Source organism: Bufo gargarizans, chromosome 6 (assembly GCF_014858855.1).
Source record: "Bufo gargarizans isolate SCDJY-AF-19 chromosome 6, ASM1485885v1, whole genome shotgun sequence".
Lineage (NCBI taxonomy): Eukaryota > Metazoa > Chordata > Amphibia > Anura > Bufonidae > Bufo > Bufo gargarizans.
In genome coordinates, this window is record NC_058085.1 from 350,574,730 (window position 1) to 350,595,730 (window position 21,001).

General features: G+C 45.5%; 1 protein-coding gene across 1 annotated transcript in view; it reads right to left on the minus strand.

Moving 5' to 3' along the window:
* Positions 1–21,001, minus strand: part of LOC122942209 (alpha-2-macroglobulin-like protein 1) — a 288,592-nt gene that overhangs the window by 208,797 nt on the left and 58,794 nt on the right. Inside the window, exon 9 of the mRNA XM_044299708.1 lies at positions 17,652–17,766. Coding sequence (XP_044155643.1) covers positions 17,652–17,766 — 115 coding nt within the window. The remainder of the gene's footprint in view (positions 1–17,651; positions 17,767–21,001) is intronic.

Below are 21,001 nucleotides of genomic sequence, written 5' to 3' on the forward strand. Positions count from 1 at the left end.
GCACATTGTCTTTGTAGCGTGGATCCAGCAGGGTGGCAACCCAGTAGTCCGCACAGGTTAAAATGTGGGCAACTCTGCTGTCGTTGCGCAGGCACTGCAGCATGTAGTCGCTCATGTGTGCCAGGCTGCCCAGGGGTAAGGACAAGCTGTCCTCTGTGGGAGGCGTATCGTCATCGTCCTGCCTTTCCCCCCAGCCACGCACCAGTGATGGACCCGAGCTGCGTTGGGTGCCACCCCGCTGTGACCATGCTTCATCCTCATCCTCCTCCACCTCCTCCTCATCCTCGTCCTCCTCGTCCTCCAGTAGTGGGCCCTGGCTGGCCACATTTGTACCTGGCCTCTGCTGTTGCAAAAAACCTCCCTCTGAGTCACTTCGAAGAGACTGGCCTGAAAGTGCTAAAAATGACCCCTCTTCCTCATCCTCCTCCTCCTCCTCCTGGGCCACCTCCTGTTCCATCATCGCCCTAAGTGTTTTCTCAAGGAGACATAGAAGTGGTATTGTAACGCTGATAACGGTGTCATCGCCACTGGCCATGTTGGTGGAGTACTCGAAACAGCGCAACAGGGCACACAGGTCTCGCATGGAGGCCCAGTCATTGGTGGTGAAGTGGTGCTGTTCTGTAGTGCGACTGACCCGTGCGTGCTGCAGCTGAAACTCCACTATGGCCTGCTGCTGCTCGCACAGTCTGTCCAGCATGTGCAAGGTGGAGTTCCACCTGGTGGGCACGTCGCATATGAGGCGGTGAGCGGGAAGGCCGAAGTTACGCTGTAGCGCAGACAGGCGAGCAGCGGCAGGATGTGAACGCCGGAAGCGCGAACAGACGGCCCGCACTTTATGCAGCAGCTCTGACATGTCGGGGTAGTTGTGAATGAACTTCTGCACCACCAAATTCAGCACATGCGCCAAGCAAGGGATGTGCGTCAAATTGGCTAGTCCCAGAGCTGCAACGAGATTTCGCCCATTATCACACACCACCAGGCCGGGCTTGAGGCTCACCGGCAGCAACCACTCGTCGGTCTGTTGTTCAATACCCCGCCACAACTCCTGTGCGGTGTGGGGCCTGTCCCCCAAACATATGAGTTTCAGAATGGCCTGCTGACGTTTACCCCGGGCTGTGCTGAAGTTGGTGGTGAAGGTGTGTGGCTGACTGGATGAGCAGGTGGAAGAAGAGGAGGAGGAAGCCGAGAAGGAGGAGGTGGCAACAGGAGGCAAAGAATGTTGCCCTGCGATCCTTGGCGGCGGCAGGACGTGCGCCAAACAGCTCTCCGCCTGGGGCCCAGCTGCCACTACATTTACCCAGTGTGCAGTTAGGGAGATATAGCGTCCCTGGCCGTGCTTACTGGTCCACGTATCTGTGGTTAGGTGGACCTTGCTACAGATGGCGTTGCGCAGTGCACACTTGATTTTATCGGATACTTGGTTGTGCAGGGAAGGCACGGCTCTCTTGGAGAAGTAGTGCCGGCTGGGAACAACATACTGTGGGACAGCAAGCGACATGAGCTGTTTGAAGCTGTCTGTGTCCACCAGCCTAAATGACAGCATTTCATAGGCCAGTAGTTTAGAAATGCTGGCATTCAGGGCCAGGGATCGAGGGTGGCTAGGTGGGAATTTACGCTTTCTATCAAATGTTTGTGAGATGGAGAGCTGAACGCTGGCGTGTGACATGGTTGAGACGCTTGGTGACGGAGGTGGTGGTGGTGGTGTTGGTGGTACATCCCCTGTTTGCTGGGCGGCAGGTGCCAACGTTCCTCCAGAGGCGGAGGAAGAGGCCGAGGCGGCAGCAGCAGAATAGGCCGAGGCGGCAGCAGCAGAAGAGGTAGCAGGGGGAGCCTGAGTGACTTCCTTGGTTTTAAGGTGTTTACTCCACTGCAGTTCATGCTTTGCATGCAGGTGCCTGGTCATGCAGGTTGTGCTCAGGTTCAGAACATTAATGCCTCGCTTCAGGCTCTGATGGCACAGCGTGCAAACCACTCGGGTCTTGTCGTCAGCACATTGTTTGAAGAAGTGCCATGCCAGGGAACTCCTTGAAGCTGCCTTTGGGGTGCTCGGTCCCAGATGGCGGCGGTCAGTAGCAGGCGGAGTCTCTTGGCGGCGGGTGTTCTGCTTTTGCCCACTGCTCCCTCTTTTGCTACGCTGTTGGCTCGGTCTCACCACTGCCTCTTCCTCCGAACTGTGAAAGTCAGTGGCACGACCTTCATTCCATGTGGGGTCTAGGACCTCATCGTCCCCTGCATCGTCTTCCACCCAGTCTTGATCCCTGACCTCCTGTTCAGTCTGCACACTGCAGAAAGACGCAGCAGTTGGCACCTGTGTTTCGTCATCATCAGAGACATGCTGAGGTGGTATTCCCATGTCCTCATCATCAGGAAACATAAGTGGTTGTGCGTCAGTGCATTCTATGTCTTTCACCGCTGGGGAAGGGCTAGGTGGATGCCCTTGGGAAACCCTGCCAGCGGAGTCTTCAAACAGCATAAGAGACTGCTGCATAACTTGAGGCTGAGACAGTTTCCCTGGTATGCATGGGGGTGATGTGACAGACTGATGGGGTTGGTTTTCAGGCGCCATCTGTGCGCTTTCTGCAGAAGACTGGGTGGGAGATAATGTGAACGTGCTGGATCCACTGTCGGCCACCCAATTGACTAATGCCTGTACCTGCTCAGGCCTTACCATCCTTAGAACGGCATTGGGCCCCACCATATATCGCTGTAAATTCTGGCGGCTACTGGGACCTGAGGTAGTTGGTACACTAGGACGTGTGGATGTGGCAGAACGGCCACGTCCTCTCCCAGCACCAGAGGGTCCACTAACACCACCACGACCATGTCCACGTCCGCGTCCCTTACTAGATGTTTTTCTCATTGTTATGGTTCACCACAACAACAAATATATTATTTGGCCCAATGTATTGTATTCAAATTCAGCGGGATATAAATTTGAGGCCTAGTATTTAGGCGCTGGGTGACCGGTATGGATTTAGTGACAGAATTAGACTTGGAAATGCACAGAAGCGTGTGTGTGAAGTTATTCTGAATGACCCAATGTGCACCTTGAATATTATATACCCTTTTTGGGATAGATTTCAAATAGCTCTGATATAGCAGGAACCACTAAATTATGAAATTGCTAAATTGGGAATTGTACTTCAACCCAGAACAAAAAATGTGCTTTGACGGGCACTAAATAACTTTCCCAGCTACAACAGTACAGCGGTAACGAGAGATTTAGAGGGATTTAAATTTGAGGCCTAGTATTTAGGCGCTGGGTGACAGGTATGGGTTTAGTGACAGAATTAGACTTGGAAATACACAGTAGCGGGTGTGTGTGAAGTTATTCTGAATGACCCAATGTGCACCTTCAATATTATATACCCTTTTTGGGATAGATTTCAAATAGCTCTGATATAGCAGGAACCACTAAATTATGAAATTGCTAAATTGGGAATTGTACTTCAACCCAGAACAAAAAATGTGCTTTGACGGACACTAAATATCTTGCCCAGCAACAACAGTACAGCGGTGGGTAACGAGAGATTTAGAGGGATTTAAATTTGAGGCCTAGTATTTAGGCGCTGGGTCACCGGTATGGATTTAGTGACAGAATTAGACTTGGAAATGCACAGAAGCGTGTGTGTGAAGTTATTCTGAATGACCCTATGTGCACCTTCAATATTATATACCCTTTTAGGGATAGATTTCAAATAGCTCTGATATAGCAGAAACCACTAAATTATGAAATTGCTAAATTGGGAATTGTACTTCAACCCAGAACAAAAAATGTGCTTTGACGGACACTAAATATCTTGCCCAGCAACAACAGTACAGCGGTGGGTAACGAGAGATTTAGAGGGATTTAAATTTGAGGCCTAGTATTTAGGCGCTGGGTCACCGGTATGGATTTAGTGACAGAATTAGACTTGGAAATGCACAGAAGCGTGTGTGTGAAGTTATTCTGAATGACCCTATGTGCACCTTCAATATTATATACCCTTTTAGGGATAGATTTCAAATAGCTCTGATATAGCAGAAACCACTAAATTATGAAATTGCTAAATTGGGAATTGTACTTCAACCCAGAACAAAAAATGTGCTTTGACGGACACTAAATATCTTGCCCAGCAACAACAGTACAGCGGTGGGTAACGAGAGATTTAGAGGGATTTAAATTTGAGGCCTAGTATTTAGGCGCTGGGTGACAGGTATGGGTTTAGTGACAGAATTAGACTTGGAAATACACAGTAGCGGGTGTGTGTGAAGTTATTCTGAATGACCCAATGTGCACCTTCAATATTATATACCCTTTTTGGGATAGATTTCAAATAGCTCTGATATAGCAGGAACCACTAAATTATGAAATTGCTAAATTGGGAATTGTACTTCAACCCAGAACAAAAAATGTGCTTTGACGGACACTAAATATCTTGCCCAGCAACAACAGTACAGCGGTGGGTAACGAGAGATTTAGAGGGATTTAAATTTGAGGCCTAGTATTTAGGCGCTGGGTCACCGGTATGGATTTAGTGACAGAATTAGACTTGGAAATGCACAGAAGCGTGTGTGTGAAGTTATTCTGAATGACCCTATGTGCACCTTCAATATTATATACCCTTTTAGGGATAGATTTCAAATAGCTCTGATATAGCAGAAACCACTAAATTATGAAATTGCTAAATTGGGAATTGTACTTCAACCCAGAACAAAAAATGTGCTTTGACGGACACTAAATATCTTGCCCAGCAACAACAGTACAGCGGTGGGTAACGAGAGATTTAGAGGGATTTAAATTTGAGGCCTAGTATTTAGGCGCTGGGTCACCGGTATGGATTTAGTGACAGAATTAGACTTGGAAATGCACAGAAGCGTGTGTGTGAAGTTATTCTGAATGACCCTATGTGCACCTTCAATATTATATACCCTTTTAGGGATAGATTTCAAATAGCTCTGATATAGCAGAAACCACTAAATTATGAAATTGCTAAATTGGGAATTGTACTTCAACCCAGAACAAAAAATGTGCTTTGACGGACACTAAATATCTTGCCCAGCAACAACAGTACAGTGGTGGGTAACGAGAGATTTAGAGGGATTTAAATTTGAGGCCTAGTATTTAGGCGCTGGGTCACCGGTATGGATTTAGTGACAGAATTAGACTTGGAAATGCACAGAAGCGTGTGTGTGAAGTTATTCTGAATGACCCTATGTGCACCTTCAATATTATATACCCTTTTAGGGATAGATTTCAAATAGCTCTGATATAGCAGAAACCACTAAATTATGAAATTGCTAAATTGGGAATTGTACTTCAACCCAGAACAAAAAATGTGCTTTGACGGACACTAAATATCTTGCCCAGCAACAACAGTACAGCGGTGGGTAACGAGAGATTTAGAGGGATTTAAATTTGAGGCCTAGTATTTAGGCGCTGGGTGACAGGTATGGGTTTAGTGACAGAATTAGACTTGGAAATACACAGTAGCGGGTGTGTGTGAAGTTATTCTGAATGACCCAATGTGCACCTTCAATATTATATACCCTTTTTGGGATAGATTTCAAATAGCTCTGATATAGCAGGAACCACTAAATTATGAAATTGCTAAATTGGGAATTGTATTTCAACCCAGAACAAGAAATGTGCTTGAACGGACACTAAATAACTCGCCCAGCTACAGCACTAGGGACAGATTTAGCTGGATATAAATTTGAGGCCTAGTATTTAGGCGCTGGGTGACCGGTATGGATTTAGTGACAGAATTAGACTGGGATATGGCCAAAAAATGAACAGACTATTGCTGGTTAAATGCACTTGGTGTGACAGCTTCACCCTGATGTAGGCTTTAGCCAGAAAACAACCACACCATTGAGGGTTAAATGCACTTGGTGACAGGCGCAGCTTGCCCCTGATTTTGTATATGGCCAAAAAATGAACAGACTATTGCTGGTTAAATGCACTTGGTGTGACAGCTTCACCCTGATGTAGGCTTTAGCCAAAAAACAACCACACCATTGAGGGTTAAATGCACTTGGTGACAGGCGCAGCTTGCCCCTGATTTTGTATATGGCCAAAAAATGAACAGACTATTGCTGGTTAAATGCACTTGGTGTGACAGCTTCACCCTGATGTAGGCTTTAGCCAAAAAACAACCACACCATTGAGGGTTAAATGCACTTGGTGACAGGCGCAGCTTGCCCCTGATTTTGTATATGGCCAAAAAATGAACAGACTATTGCTGGTTAAATGCACTTGGTGTGACAGCTTCACCCTGATGTAGGCTTTAGCCAAAAAACAACCACACCATTGAGGGTTAAATGCACTTGGTGACAGGCGCAGCTTGCCCCTGATTTTGTATATGGCCAAAAAATGAACAGACTATTGCTGGTTAAATGCACTTGGTGTGACAGCTTCACCCTGATGTAGGCTTTAGCCAAAAAACAACCACACCATTGAGGGTTAAATGCACTTGGTCGCAGCTTGTGCTGGCGCACCACAAGACACAAAATGGCCGCCGATCACCCCAGAAAAATGAGACTGACAAACGGTCTGTGCAGCCTAAAAACAGTGAGCAATTGAGGATCAGCAGCTCAATGATCCACAGCTGCAGATCGATCAGTTAATCAAGTCCTTTGGAGGAGTTAATCTGCCTAATCTCGCCCTACTGTCGCAGCCGCAACCTCTCCCTACGCTAATCAGAGCAGAGTGACGGGCGGCGCTATGTGACTCCAGCTTAAATAGAGGCTGGGTCACATGGTGCTCTGGCCAATCACAGCCATGCCAATAGTAGGCATGGCTGTGATGGCCTCTTGGGGCAAGTAGTATGACGCTTGTTGATTGGCTGCTTTGCAGCCTTTCAAAAAGCGCCAAGAAAGCGTCACAAAAGCGCGAAGAAAGCGACGAACACCGAACCCGAACTTTTACGAAAATGTCCGGGTTCGGGTCCGTGTCACGGACACCCCAAAATTCGGTACGAACCCGAACTATACAGTTCGAGTTCGCTCATCCCTAGTCAGCACTCAGTCGGTAGCTGGAAGCAGTGTAGCACTGCAGTGGGAAAGCGGCAATAGGCCGTGCTTATTATTATTATTATTATTTATTATTAAAGTGCCATTAATTCCATAGCGCTGTACATATGATAAGGGATGCACATACATAATACAGACAATTGCACTAATCATAAACAAGACGAGTTACAAACTGGTAGATAAGGAGAGAGGGCCCTGCCCATGAGGGCTTACAATCTACATGGTATGGGAGAAGGACACAGTAGATGCGGGTGAAGTTGGTCATGGCGGTATAGAGGCAGCAGGGTCACTGTTTGTAGGCTTGTCTAAAGAGGTGGGTTTTCGGGTTTCAGGTTGCTTAAGCTGACATGCTTAGGAGACAAACAGCACACAGCCATAGAGCTTTGGCAGGGAGACCAGAGTGAGCTGTGGCTCTCGCCACTCAACCTAGACCCAGGCATGGTTGTGTCTGATAATGGCCGTAACTTGGCGGCTTTGGAGCTCGGCAAGCTCACACACATCCCATGCCTAGCCCACTTCTTCAACTTAGTGGTTCAGCAGTTTCTCAAAACCTACCCCAATTTGCCTGAGCTACTGGTGAAGGTGCGCTGCGTGTGTGCACATTTCCGCAAGTCATCAACAGTATCAGCCGGTCTGTCAATGCTGCAGCAGAGCTTGAAATTGCCAGCTCACCGGCTGTTGTGCGAAGTGAGCATGCGCTGGAACTCGACGTTCCACATGTTGGCCAGGTTTTGTGAGCAGCAGAGGGTAGTAGTGGAATACCAGCAGCAACATGGTCGTCGCCTTTCCAGTCAGCTTCCGTTATTCACAAGAGTGGGCATGGATGTCTGACCTCTGTGAGCTTTTAAGAAACTTTGAGGAATCAACACAGATGGTGAGTGGTGTTAACGCTATTATCAGCGTAACCATCCCACTTCTGTGTCTACTCAAACGCTTGATGCTCCCAATTAAGGATGACGCTTTGCATGTGGAAGAGGTGGAAATGGGGGAAGACATTACACAGGGTGATAGCCAGACCACCCTCAGTTTGTCCTCTCAGCGCAAATTGGACGATAAAGAGGAGGAGCAGGAGATGGTTGCCTCTGCTAAAGAGGATAGTACCAATGGAAGTTTAATTCCATCTGTTCAGCGTTGGTGGGCAGAAGAGGGGGAAGAGGATAAGGAGATTAAAAGTCATCCCTGCTCCAAAAATTTCCATCTGACAACGCTGGCGGCAGAGTCTGTAGTTCCTTGGCCAACCGAGCAGGGGAGACAAGGGGGACACACAGCAGTTCCAACAGAAGCAGAGAAACACTCTACAAAGCCTTGGACAGTTTCATGACACACCACTAGCATCCTCACCCTGATGCGCAGCCTACTGTCACAAGGAGGGAAAAATTATGGCAGATGGTGAAGGAGTACATAGACTGTGTCAGCGTCCTCAATGAACCCACTGTGCCTTACAACTACTGGGTGTCAAAGCTGGACACGTGGCATGAACTGGCATTCTGCGCCTTGGAGGTGCTGGCCTGCCCTGCCACCAGCGTTTTGTCTGAGCGGGTATTTAGTGCTGCTGGTGGCATTATAACAGATGAGCGTATCCGCCTGTCAACTGAAAATGCTGACAGGTTGACTCTTAAAAAAATGAAAAAGGCCTGGATTGCCCCTGACTTCTCAATTCCACCAGAGGAAAGCGGCTGAACATAAAGGCACTTTAAATTGTGTTGTTTATAATGTGCTGAATACACTGTATTCCCATGCACCCCTACCACCACAAAAAAAGGGTATATGGTTGAATCTTCCTTTTATCATCCTCCTCCTCCTCCATCATATCAAAATGCTTATTTGTCGCATATAATGCTCTCGCATATATGCCCTCACATATAATGCTTTACAGGGTCAGCTCACCTGCAGGCCCTTGCATATAATTTTTTAGAGGGTCAGCTCACCTGCAGGCCCCTGCATATAATTATTTTGATGGTCAGCTCACCAGCAGGCCCTCATTTACAATCTTTTACAGGGTCAGTTCAACCGTAGGCCCTCGCATATATTTTTTTTTAAAGATCAGCACACCTGCATGCCCTCACCTACAATCTTTAATAGGGTCAGCTCACCTGCAGGACCTCACCTACAATCTTTTACAGGGTCAACTCACCTGTAGGCCCTAACCTACAATATTTTACAGGATCAGCTCACCTGCAGGCCCCCACCTACAACCTTTTAGAGGATCAGCTCACCGGCAGGCCCTCACCTACAATCTTTTACAGTGTCAGCTCACCTACAGGCCCTCTCATATAATGTTTTACAGGGTCAGCTCACCTGAAGGCACTCTCCTACAACCTTTAGACAGTCAGCTCACCAGCAAGTCCTTGCCTACAATCTTTTATAGGGTCAGCTCACCTGCAGGCCCTCACCTACAATTTTTTACAGGGTCAGCTCACCTACAGGCCCTCACATATGTTTTAGAGGGTCAGCTCACCTGCAGGTCTTCACCTACAACCTTTTAGAGGGTCAGCTAATTAGCAGGCCCTCACCTACATTCTTTTAGAGGGTCAGCTCACCTGCAGGCCCTTGCATATGTTTTAGAGGCTCAGCTCACCAGCAGGCCCTCACCTACAATCTTTTAGAGGGTCAGCTCACCAACATGCCCTCACCTACAAGTCCAGTCTCACTATCCAAAAGTCTGGTCAACACAATCCTCATCCTGATGTCACACTGGGTGAATGTTGTGGAGGCCGAGAGCGAGTCGGCTGCTGGCACCAGACTTGCCCTCCAATAGTACCTCATTAAAGGATTTTACTCATTCCAATTACAGGGCCTAGAAAGAGTCCTGCATTGTTATTTGTTGTCATTATTCCCCCCGTTGGGCGTGGGTAATTTGCGCGCTTGCTGTCTTCCTTGGATGTGGTAGCCATTTCTCAGGCTCCCTCTCCGGAATCGAACCCTCATTTACCTGTGGTCACCATGGTAGGCACAGAAAGTACCATTGAAAGTTGATAGGGCAGACATCCGAATGGAAGTGCTGACAACATCATTCCCAGCAGCAACCTGGGAGTCCACGATGCATCCAGACATCCTCCCCATGCTGTTCCCGAACTATTTTGGTGGTGTTTCCATCAATTTCTGAACTTTTCCTTTGAACTAGGCATCCTTCCCTCTTCAAAGCATTGGGTGCCTGGTTTAATGCTCAGGTTCTCCGATTGACTTCCATTATACTTGGGTGCCCGAGCACACAAGCCCTTTTGTGCTCGATCAACACTACTTGCACCCCAAACACAAGCATGGTTTGCTAGAATTAGTGATGTATCCTATAGTGCAAACAACCTAAAAGCAGCAGTATAACCCCAATTTATACTGAGCAAAAATAAAAGCGCAAGACTTTTGGTTTTGCTCCCATTATGCATCAGCTGAACTCAAAGATGTGAAACATTTTCTACATACACAAAATACCCATTACTCTCAAACATTGTTCACAAATCTGTCTAAATCTGTGTTATTGAGCACTTCTCCTTTGCTGAGATAATCCATCCCACCTCACAGGTGTAGCATATCAAGGTGCTGATTAGACAGCATGAATATTGCACAGGTGTGCTTTAGACTTCCCACAATAAAAGACCGCTTTGAAATGTGCATTTTGATCACACAGCACAATGCCACAGATGTCGCAACATTTGAGGGAGCGTGCAATTAGCATGCTTACTGCAGGAATGTCTACCAGACCTGTTGCCAGTGCAATGAATGTTCATTTCTCTACCATAAGCCATCTCCAAAGGCGTTTCAGAGAATTTGGCAGTAAATCCAACCGGCCTCACAACCACAGCCCACGTATAACAACACCAGCCCAGGACCTCCACATCCAGCATGTTCACTTCCATGATCGTCTGAAAACAGCCACCTGGACAGCTGCAGCAACAATCTGTTTGCATAGCCAAAAAATGTCTGCACAAAATGTGGCACGCTCCCTCAAACATTGCAACATCTGTGGCATTGTGCTGTGTGATCAAACTGCACATTTCAGAGTGGACTTTTATTGTGGGCAGTCTAAGGCACACCTGTGCAATATTCATGCTGTCTAATCAGCACCTTGATATGCCGCACCTGGGAGGTGGGATAGATTATCTAGGCAAAGGAGAAGTGCTCACTAACACAGATTTAGACAGCTTTGTGAACAATATTTGAGAGTAATGGGTCTTTTGTGTACATAGAAAATGTTTCTGATCTGTGAGTTCAGCTCATGCAAAATGGGAGAAAAAACCAAAAGTGTTGCGTTTATATTTTTGCTCAGTGTAGATCGGCAGTCAGTGCAGCAAGGTGTAATAGAATCGCTCCTATTACCCAGGCTGTACACTCTCCTATTGCACCCTGTTCTTCTTTTATAGTGTAGAAAATGCCTCCCTATCCTTTTCCTACAACTTGAATAATCTTTCCCTGAACTTGTAAATCGTTTTTTCAGCACAATGAAGTCTTTTCTAGCACTGTCCCTAGCGCCTGCTGATGTCTCTCCCGGCAGAATCCAAAATAGCGGAGGTCATTTTTAGGGCTGTGACATCACAGGGGCTGGCTGCTGATTGGCTGCAAGCATGGAATTGTGAGTGATCCCTTGTTTCCAGAGTTCTTTGCTCCATGTCCTAACATGTGCAGCAGCCATTTTAGGAATAAACGCGATTAGTTACCATGAAGCGTGAGGAAATTTGGATTTGGTGCAAATCAAATTTTTCCTGAAATTCGGATTGAATTCCACTTCGTTAACTTCGATTCGCTCATCTCTAATAATATCCTGTAATACCATGGTATAGTACACCATATAGTATTGGTTTTGAGCAGAGATGAGTGAACTGAGTCTAAACAAATTGGATTAGACCTGCATTTTTGCACAAATGTTGGCAGTGTGAAAAGTTTTTTTTATAGGTGAGAAATGTCTGAGAAAATACTAGGAGACCTCACAGGGTGATATACAATTTGGAAGGCCAGAACGGGTTTGTACACAAATCAAATTGGTTGACTGATTTGGCCAAATCAAACCCAAATTGGCTATCGCCTCATCTCTAGCTTTGAAGGGTACATTTTTTTAGAGGGGTTTTAGTAACTAAACATTAAAGATCACGCACAGCTGTAAATTGTGCCACATTTGTTAATGATGGCGTAAAGGCAAGAGGTAGTTCAGTATGTTGTGGCACACTGTGATTGATTAATACGCCACAGCTACCGATTGACAAATAGGACAGGTTTGGTTGAAAACAAAAGTGTTCTATAGATATGATGATATGGAAGGGTAATTTTCGGTGCTATAGTTAATAGTTTGCAAGCATTCATGCAACTATTGAGGGTTAGTTTGTGTATATCTCTTGTATATTTCTTAGCCCATTGCAATTATTTATTTTTGCCAGTGTTTAGCTGGGTATATTGGATCTAGTTAAAGGTGTATTCCAAGACCTTAATACTGGTGTCCTATTCTAAGTATAGGCATCAATATTTGATTGGTGGGGATCCAATAATCCATGCTGGAAGTTGCGACCAGAACTATGCAGTTCCGTTTATTATGTATAATGGATGGAGTTGGTAACTGTAAAGCTGCTCCCAGTGATGTGAAAGGGAGGAATGCTGCAGTAACCAGATCCATCCACTATACAATGTATGGAAGTTGTAATCTGAGCTACTCAGGAATAGTGTTGATCACGAATATTCGAATTTCGAATTTTTATCGCGAATATAGGTACTTCGCAAATTCGCGAATATTTCGAATATAGTTATATATATTCGCAATTTCGAATATTCGATTTTTTTCCCGATTTTTTTTTTTTCGATTTTTTTTTTTTTTTAATCAGTACACATGATCCCTTCCTGCTTCTAGCTTGTGGGCCAATAAGAAGGCTGCAATATACTTGACTTTGGGAGTAGTGATGAGCGGCAGGGGTCATATTCGAAAATGGACAGTTTTTTTTTCTTGAAAAAATCGGCAAGGTAATGATAGTGTAATATGCGAATTTTCGTAATTCGAATTTTCGGATTCGAATTTTTATTGCGAATTTTTCAACTTTTAGACAAAGAAGATTATAGCACTATATTAGCTAAATTGCTCTATATTCGTTTTTTTCGAATATTCGCTATATTGCTATATATTCTTGTTTTAGAATATTACAAATATTCGAAAAAACGAAGTTATAGCAATATAGCGAATATTCGAAAAAAAACGAATATATAGCAATTTAGCTAATATAGTGCTATAATCTTCTTTGTCTAATAGTTGTAATTTTTTTCTCATCTGAAGTTCAGATTGGAAAAAAATTACAACTATAAAAAAAAGATTATAGCACTATATTAGCTAAATTGCTCTATATTCGTTTTTTTCGAATATTCGCTATATTGCTATATATTAAGAATATTCGAAAAAACTGTTATAGCAATATAGCGAATATTCCAAAAATCGAATATAGAGCAATTTAGCTAATATAGTGCTATAATCTTCTTTGTCTAATAGTTGTAAGTTGAAAAATTCGCAATAAAAATTCGAATCCGAAAATTCGAATTACGAAAATTCGCATATTACACAATCATTACCCTGCCGATTTTTTTCAAGAAAAAAAATCGCGAATTTTCGAATTTTCGAATATTCGACGAATATTCTAAAAAATATTCGCGAAATATCGCGAATTCGAATATGATCCCTGCCGCTCATCACTACTCAGGAACAGCTGATCTTAAAGGGTGACCCACGCCGATCAGATATTGATAGCCTATTCTAAGGATAGGTGTCACGACCCTCGGTCTTGGTCGTGACTCCTTGGGAGCCGCACGCGGTTGCTCGCGTTTTGGAGTTCGTCAACCGCAGCTGGGGGCACTTAGTGGTTGCCTCAGGTGCGGTTGTCGCGGACAACAGTCATGCGTGCGGTTGCCCTTGGCAACGTGTTTTATATGTGTGCACATTCCCTGTTTGGTGTCCACAGGGTTTGAGTTGTATGCACTTCCCCTTTTAGTTGCTGTCCTCCCTTCCATTGGTGTTGGAAGGGTTAATCCCCTTCTGTGTGTTGTGAACATTGGGTGTGTCTCTGTGTGGGTGTGACCTCAGGCCTCCTTATATGTTGGTGTGTTGGAGCCTGAGGGTTCAGTTTGGATTTGGCTCAGCTTGGTGTGGAGCTCTGCTCCTGGGCTGTTTGTAATCCTGTCTGTGTGAGCCACCCTTATTTATTATTCTGTTTCCCTTGCTGTGTCTGTTGTCCCCTCCGGTGTGTTTGTCATTCCTCTCCCCACCTGGTGTATGTAGTTGTGGTGTGGGTTTTGTCTGAGAGGTTTGATTATGGTGTGTGATGGCTCCGAAAGGGGCGTGCTTACCCGGAGGGGTTAAGCGAAGGCAAGACCGTGGGTTTCCCAGCCCGGAGCCTCTTTCCATCTTGGCTGCGGCAGGTAAGAGTAGATAACATTGTTATTGTGCTTTGTGTCTTACCTGCCGTACTGTTTCCCCCATTGCCTTGCATCCTGTCAGCTACTGGGCCTCTGGAGACGCCAGTCATCCGTGTCGAGGATGCACAGGCATTCTCTGCCCTGTCATCAGGCCTAGGGTGTAGCAGGGATAGCAGGGTCCGAGGTTGGAGAGTATGAGCCCCCTTACCTTATGAGGCGGCTCATACGCTAGGAGTCCAGGGAGAGCGCTTAGGGTTACGTGAGGAGGTGACCAGCTCCCTGTTCCCTGCTATCTGGCGTTGCAGCAGCAGCTATTGCACGGTGGGGGGTTTTCCCCACTCACCACCGTGACAATAGGCCATCAATATTAAAATCTTGAAATACCCCTTCACATTGTCTATACACATGGCTCGACTATATGGGCTTTTAAGGGGGGGAGAGGCGAAAACCTCTGCCAGATACTTCTGGCAGCAACTAATCTCCTGGGAGAACAAAAGGAAGGGGCACTGAGGTCCATTGCACCCAATCAATCTCTCCCTCGACATCATCTGTCAAATGAGTCAGGATCTTGTCAGACACATTAGATTGTTGGCTGACCCTGACAAAAACTACGGTCTTGACAGACAAGAGTTTAATATGTAAGGGGCCTCAAAAGCTTTAATCAACAATAGATCTTGCTTTAAGAGAAAGTTCCCGGAAAGACTGTATAGATAGTCTGTAGTGTCCCACTAGGTAGGAGTGGGCACTACACAAGGGTCAATTGGGTAACGTGTTACTTCTGCTCACAAGGGACAGTGATATTCTATTTATCCATGCATTTTAATGTATTTCCTGTGTGTTTTTGCATTGGTATATTTCCCCTGTTAATGCTTATCAGGCCTAGTTGGGTGTAATTGAACATTCCAGACACTAGAGGGAGATAGGGAGCCCCTAGTATAAATGTCCAGGCCCAGACAGGGAGGGGTTAGGTCATAGTCAGGAGTCTGTGGAGTCAGAAGTGAGAAGGCACCAGCTCAAGATATGCTGAGGGCCTCCTCCTGACATGCAGCTAGATAGTCCTGGTTTCTAGTTGCACCAGGAGGCTAGAAGGAGTACAGCCTACTTGGAGACCGAGTGTATTCCAGGGGACTAGAGGAGTCACCTAGTCAGCCTGAAGCTCCTGAGGCTAAGGATAGCTCATTTGAGATACCCCAGTAGTAGGACAGCACCTCCTGGGAGAAACCTGCAGTCACCTTTCCAATCCAGCAGTGAAGACAGCTAGGAAAATAAGGTATTGTAACCTCAAGCAAGTGCCAATACTGGAGGAAGGAATTTATATACCAAGGATTTAAGCCAGCAATTAGGCATCCGGGCCTTGGGATCCAGCCAGCTAGAATAGCTGTGGGGATAGAGCAGCACTGCACTGCAAAGCATTAACTATATACCCTCCAAGTATCTTGCAAGATTGAAACCTGCTGTGCTATCAAGTAAACCTGCTGTGCATATGTACTGTAAAGGACTGCATTATACACCCCTGCAACCGATTGTATAAAGTTGGACTGTTGTCTAAAGTAAAGCAACGTTTGGTTTACCAACTGTGTACTCTCTTAATCCTTACAGGCACTGGCGTCACGATTCTTAAAGGGACCTTACCTAAGGCACTCAAAACACCTGCAACATCCAGGGCACCTCACATACCATCAGGCCTGGTCCCTACATCCAGAGTGTTCCCCAGAGGAACTAGTGTCTACCTCTCCTTCACTGTCGCATGCCTGCCCAGGGTTCTCCTCAGAAAAGTGAGTAACCCTCACTGTCGCTATACCCTGCAGGTCTGGCGTGCTGCAAGTCTGAATGACTGTAATGGCCAATATGGGCTAAAATGTGTATGGCTGTGTGTGTCAAACAATCCCTTATTGTTTGTTTAAGGGATGTTCAGCTATTAACCTACCTCTGTCGAAAGTGTATGGTCAGTTTTAGCCACTTTAGGACCATGGCTGCTTGTGACCAATCTGTATGTAAGATGACTATATGAAAATTGGCAATATACTCTTTGTTGATATTCTGTACCATTTTGCTATATTTCATAGGCCATGCTCCCTTGTCTTTTGTGCTGTCCACATAGAGGTCCTGTCCATAAGATGGCCGCTGATGAAGGGTCATGTGGTCAGGTATATCACCTCCATGTGATGTCTCCTGCATTCTAATACACTGTATCTGCCCTAAACTCCCAAAATTGCAAGTGCAGATAGCAGATGCAGTGTATTTGAACAGAGGAGACATCAAATGGAGGTGATTTGCCTGATCACATGATCCTCCATCAGCAGCCATTTTATGTACAAGACCTCTGTATAGGCCAGGGATGGCCAACCTGAGGATCTCCAGATGTTGCAAAACTACAACTCCCAGCATGCCTGGACTGCCATCAGCCTACAGCAGGGCATGTTGAGTGTTGTAGTTTTACAACAGCTGGAGAGCCACAGGTTGGCCATGCCTGGTATAGGCAGAAGAAAAGACTTGGCCAACAAGGGAGCATACTTTATGAAATATAGAAAATGGTGCTGAATTTCAACAAAGGCTATATTGGTAAGTGCCATATAATCATCTTACAAACACATTGATCAACAATAGCCAGAAAGTGGCCACCTCTTTTAATATACAATGGGGCTCATGTGGAGTACTCAACTGTAACTGTATCTACTACAAGTATCATTTCATTTCATTTATTAAACTGCTTCAAACTCTACTGATCTTGTAGTCATTCTTTGACCATTAGAAATGTCAACTTGTATTAATGTGCCTGACATAGCTTATCATCATATTTCCGTTCAGAAAAAGGGCAGCTTTATTGTTAAACAGGTTGTCTAGAGTGTGACTTACAGGTGACAACCATTATTTCTGAAACTGCACAAAGGTCAGAAGAAGTGTGCGTGGGGGGGTGAATAAATGAGGTGTGCAACCTGAACACTGTTCATTTCAATGTAATTGTGCCAAATTATGATGATAAATATGTAATGGCCAGAACGAGGTAGATGATGCAGGTGGATGTCCTGGGGAACATTTCAGGAGGATGCAATACAGGAGGATGCTAAAGAGAATATACTTTGACTTTATATTTTTTCTACCCAGCCAATCTGAGATGAAATTTGAAGCTCCTAGGGCTCCTATAAAAAATTTGTAACAAAGACCCCTAACTACAAAATAATAACTCAGGGATCTTTGTCTCTCATGTTGTAATAACACATTTTAGATGCAACTAACAGTCAGGAATACATCAGACTTACCAGTCCCCTCCTCTGTAACAGAAGCTGCAACTTTCAGTTCATTTCTCTTGTTAATTTCGTTCATCCTGAACACCCCAGACTTTACATCAATGGTATGGCAACCAGATCTGTCCAGCTGTGTGAAAGAATCAATTCATATTTAAAGGGAACCTGTCACCATGATTTTGCGCATAGAGCTGGGGAAATGAGCTACTAGATGCCCGCTAGCACATCTGCAGTACTCAGGTCCCATAGCTCTCTGCGCTTTTATTGTGTTAAAAAACCGTTTTGATTGATATTCAAATGACCTGATATGAGTCCTGTAGCCGGAGATGAGTCAAGCGGAAAGGAGCCCAGCACCGCCCCGCGTCCTCCAAATCTCCTCCGCCCCGCGTCCTCCAAATCTCCTCCTTGCTGGCTGACGTCACAGAGCTGAAGCGCCGAAATCTCGTGATGCGTGAGCTAGCGCATGCGCAGTGTCGGCATCATGTTCATTCCCTGTACTGGCATCAGCACAGGGAACGAACTGCGCATGCGCTAGCTCACGCATCGCGAGATTTCGGCGCTCCAGCTCTGTGACGTCAGCCAGCAAGGAGGAGATTTGGATGACGCGGGGTGGTGCTGGGCTCCTTTCCACTTGACTCATCTCCAGCTACAGGACTCATATCAGGTCATTTGCATATGGATCAAAACTGTTTTTTAACACAATAAAAGCGCAGAGAGCTATGGGGACTGGGTACTGCAGATGTGCTAGCGGCCATCTAGCAGCCCATGTCCCCAGCTCTATGTGCAAAATCATGGTGACAGGTTCCCTTTAAGAGCCAATCATTTAGATGTATAAAATGCAAGAAATAACAGAAAGAGTGGCCTGGTAGCTGCTATGGCACCAGTGGTGTACGGGGGCATCATGGGCTTCCTTCTAAGTTCTTAGAATCTGTTATTCTACAGCCTATTTTAGAGTCAGGATGCTACTCCGTAATATGTAGCATGCGTTCCTTTATGTGGTAATAACTTTGGAACACTTTTACTTATGTATGTGATTCTGAGACTGCTTGGTCCACATTCAGTAACGTGTCTGCGTCTGGAATCTGTCTAACAAGGGGCACAAACTGGCGCATTTTGACTAGAGCTTCTACAATTGTTTCCTACTCAGTCAAGAAGTGAGTGGTGCTTAACTGGAAGGGACTGGGCTATGTGGGAAATGGGGGGTGGACTAAGATGTTTGGCCTCTTTGTGTGATTTTATACAGTTCTCTATCAGCTACACGTCTGAAACACAACCTTCTTTTCTCTTACTCTATTACTTACTTCTCTGGTAAACCATAGTGTGGTCCCTCCTTCCTTTTACTGACATACAGTCTGACATACAGTTTAGTTGACTTTTAGATGACCACATTTAATAATGTCCACTCGTTATACACACACCCACTGATTATTCTGACCCTTTTAATTTCCCACCCCTCTATTTTCTTGAAATTAGTCCTTCTAAAGTCATTAAGTTATTACTTTTTTAATAGTGTATGGTGGTTTCCAGTAGTGGCGTACCTCTAATATAGGCAGACCACGCAGCTGCTATGGGGCCTGTGGCAGGAGTGGGCCCGAGTGGATGTAAAGCCCTACCTCCTGATTATACTACAATAACAATACATACTGTTTGAGTCCTACCTGGGGTGCTGGTGGGCCCTGCTTCCCCTGTTCCCAGGGCCCCTACCCCATTAGCTAATGCCGCTACAGACATGATAGACCCTGAATTATACACATCATTGCGCCTACTTGAGGAGAAAGGGGCATGGTTTACGCAAAGGCGAGGAGCTGTGGCAAGGACAGACAGTCCCGCTGACACACAGCAGTGAGGAGCCGCAGTGTTTGCTTGCACTGCGTCTTACAACAGTAGTCATGTTGTGTAGGCTTAGCGTGTGCGCCAGGTGAGTGACTAGCGCCCGTAATGACCCCATGCTGTGCACCAGCTCCTCGCTGCACAGATGTCATAAGTGTTCTTCAGGGCTGTCTGTACTGAGGCGCTGCTGTCAGTTATGTAAGTGTGGACCTGTGCCCTTCTGCAGTCTCGTGTATCTTTCTGCAGAAATCCTGCATGCTGATTGTAGTAGGGGAGGTTTCCTAGGTCTGGAGTGACAGTAGTGCAGGGAATGTGACTGCTGTGCCAGGTGCCAGACATAATAATTGAGTGCCAAAAGTGCCACAGTGAACACCTGTTCTTGCTTGTCCTCTGCCATGTCATATTTTGCACATTATGGAGATTACCCACCATGATTCAGTGTGGGACCTGGCCCTCCATGAATGGTGGGATTGTCTAGTGGCGGTATTTTTTATATATAGCTTACAATGGATTAACAACAAAATCCTACTTATCGATTCACTGCCACATCAGAACCCTACTCCTATTCCCAGTGCTCTCCGCTTACTGGTTCCAGCTTTAGGGCTCATGCACACAAATCTTTTTTTATTTCCGTGTTTTTTTTGTTTGTTTTTTGTTGCTCTAACCTCCCGATCACTGACCTGGAGAGCCCTGGCCTGCAAGGTAGTGCAAACTCCATGAGTTGTTGGGATACCCATATCCCACAGGAACACAAACAGCAGACAGTACATTCTGTTTGACCATTATGTAGTCGCTCATGAGCTGTAGAGGAGGACACACTAGGGTGCTGACAGCTGGTTAAACCTATGTGTGTTATGTAGGTGTAGCAGGGAGTTAGTGGTTGTGCTGGTGTGTGTGTGTGAATATATAAATATATACAGTACAGACCAAAAGTTTGGACACACCTTCTCATTCAAAGAGTTTTCTTTATTTTCATGACTGTGAAAATTGTAGATTCACACTGAAGGCATCAAAACTATAATTTAACACATGTGGAATTATATACATAACAAAAGAGTGTTAAACAAATGAAAATATGTCATATTCTAGGTTCTTCAAAGCAGCCACCTTTTGCTTTGATTACTGCTTTGCAGACTCTTGGCATTCTCTTGATGAGCTTCAAGAGGTAGTCACCTGAAATGGTTTTCACTTTACAGGTGTGCCCTGTCAGGTTTAATAAGTGGGATTTCTTGCCTTATAAATGGGGTTGGGACCATCAGTTTCGTTGTGGAGAAGTCAGGTGGATACACAGCTGATAGTCCTACTGAATAGACTGTTAGAATTTGTATTATGGCAAGAAAAAAGCAGCTAAGTAAAGAAAAACGAGTGGCCATCATTACTTTAAGAAATGAAGGTCAGTCAGTCCGAAAAATTGGGAAAACTTTAAAAAATGTCCCCAAGTGCAGTCACAAAAACCATCAAGCGCTACAAAGAAACTGGCTGACATGCGGACCGCCCCAGGAAAGGAAGACCAAGAGTCACCTCTGCTGCGGAGG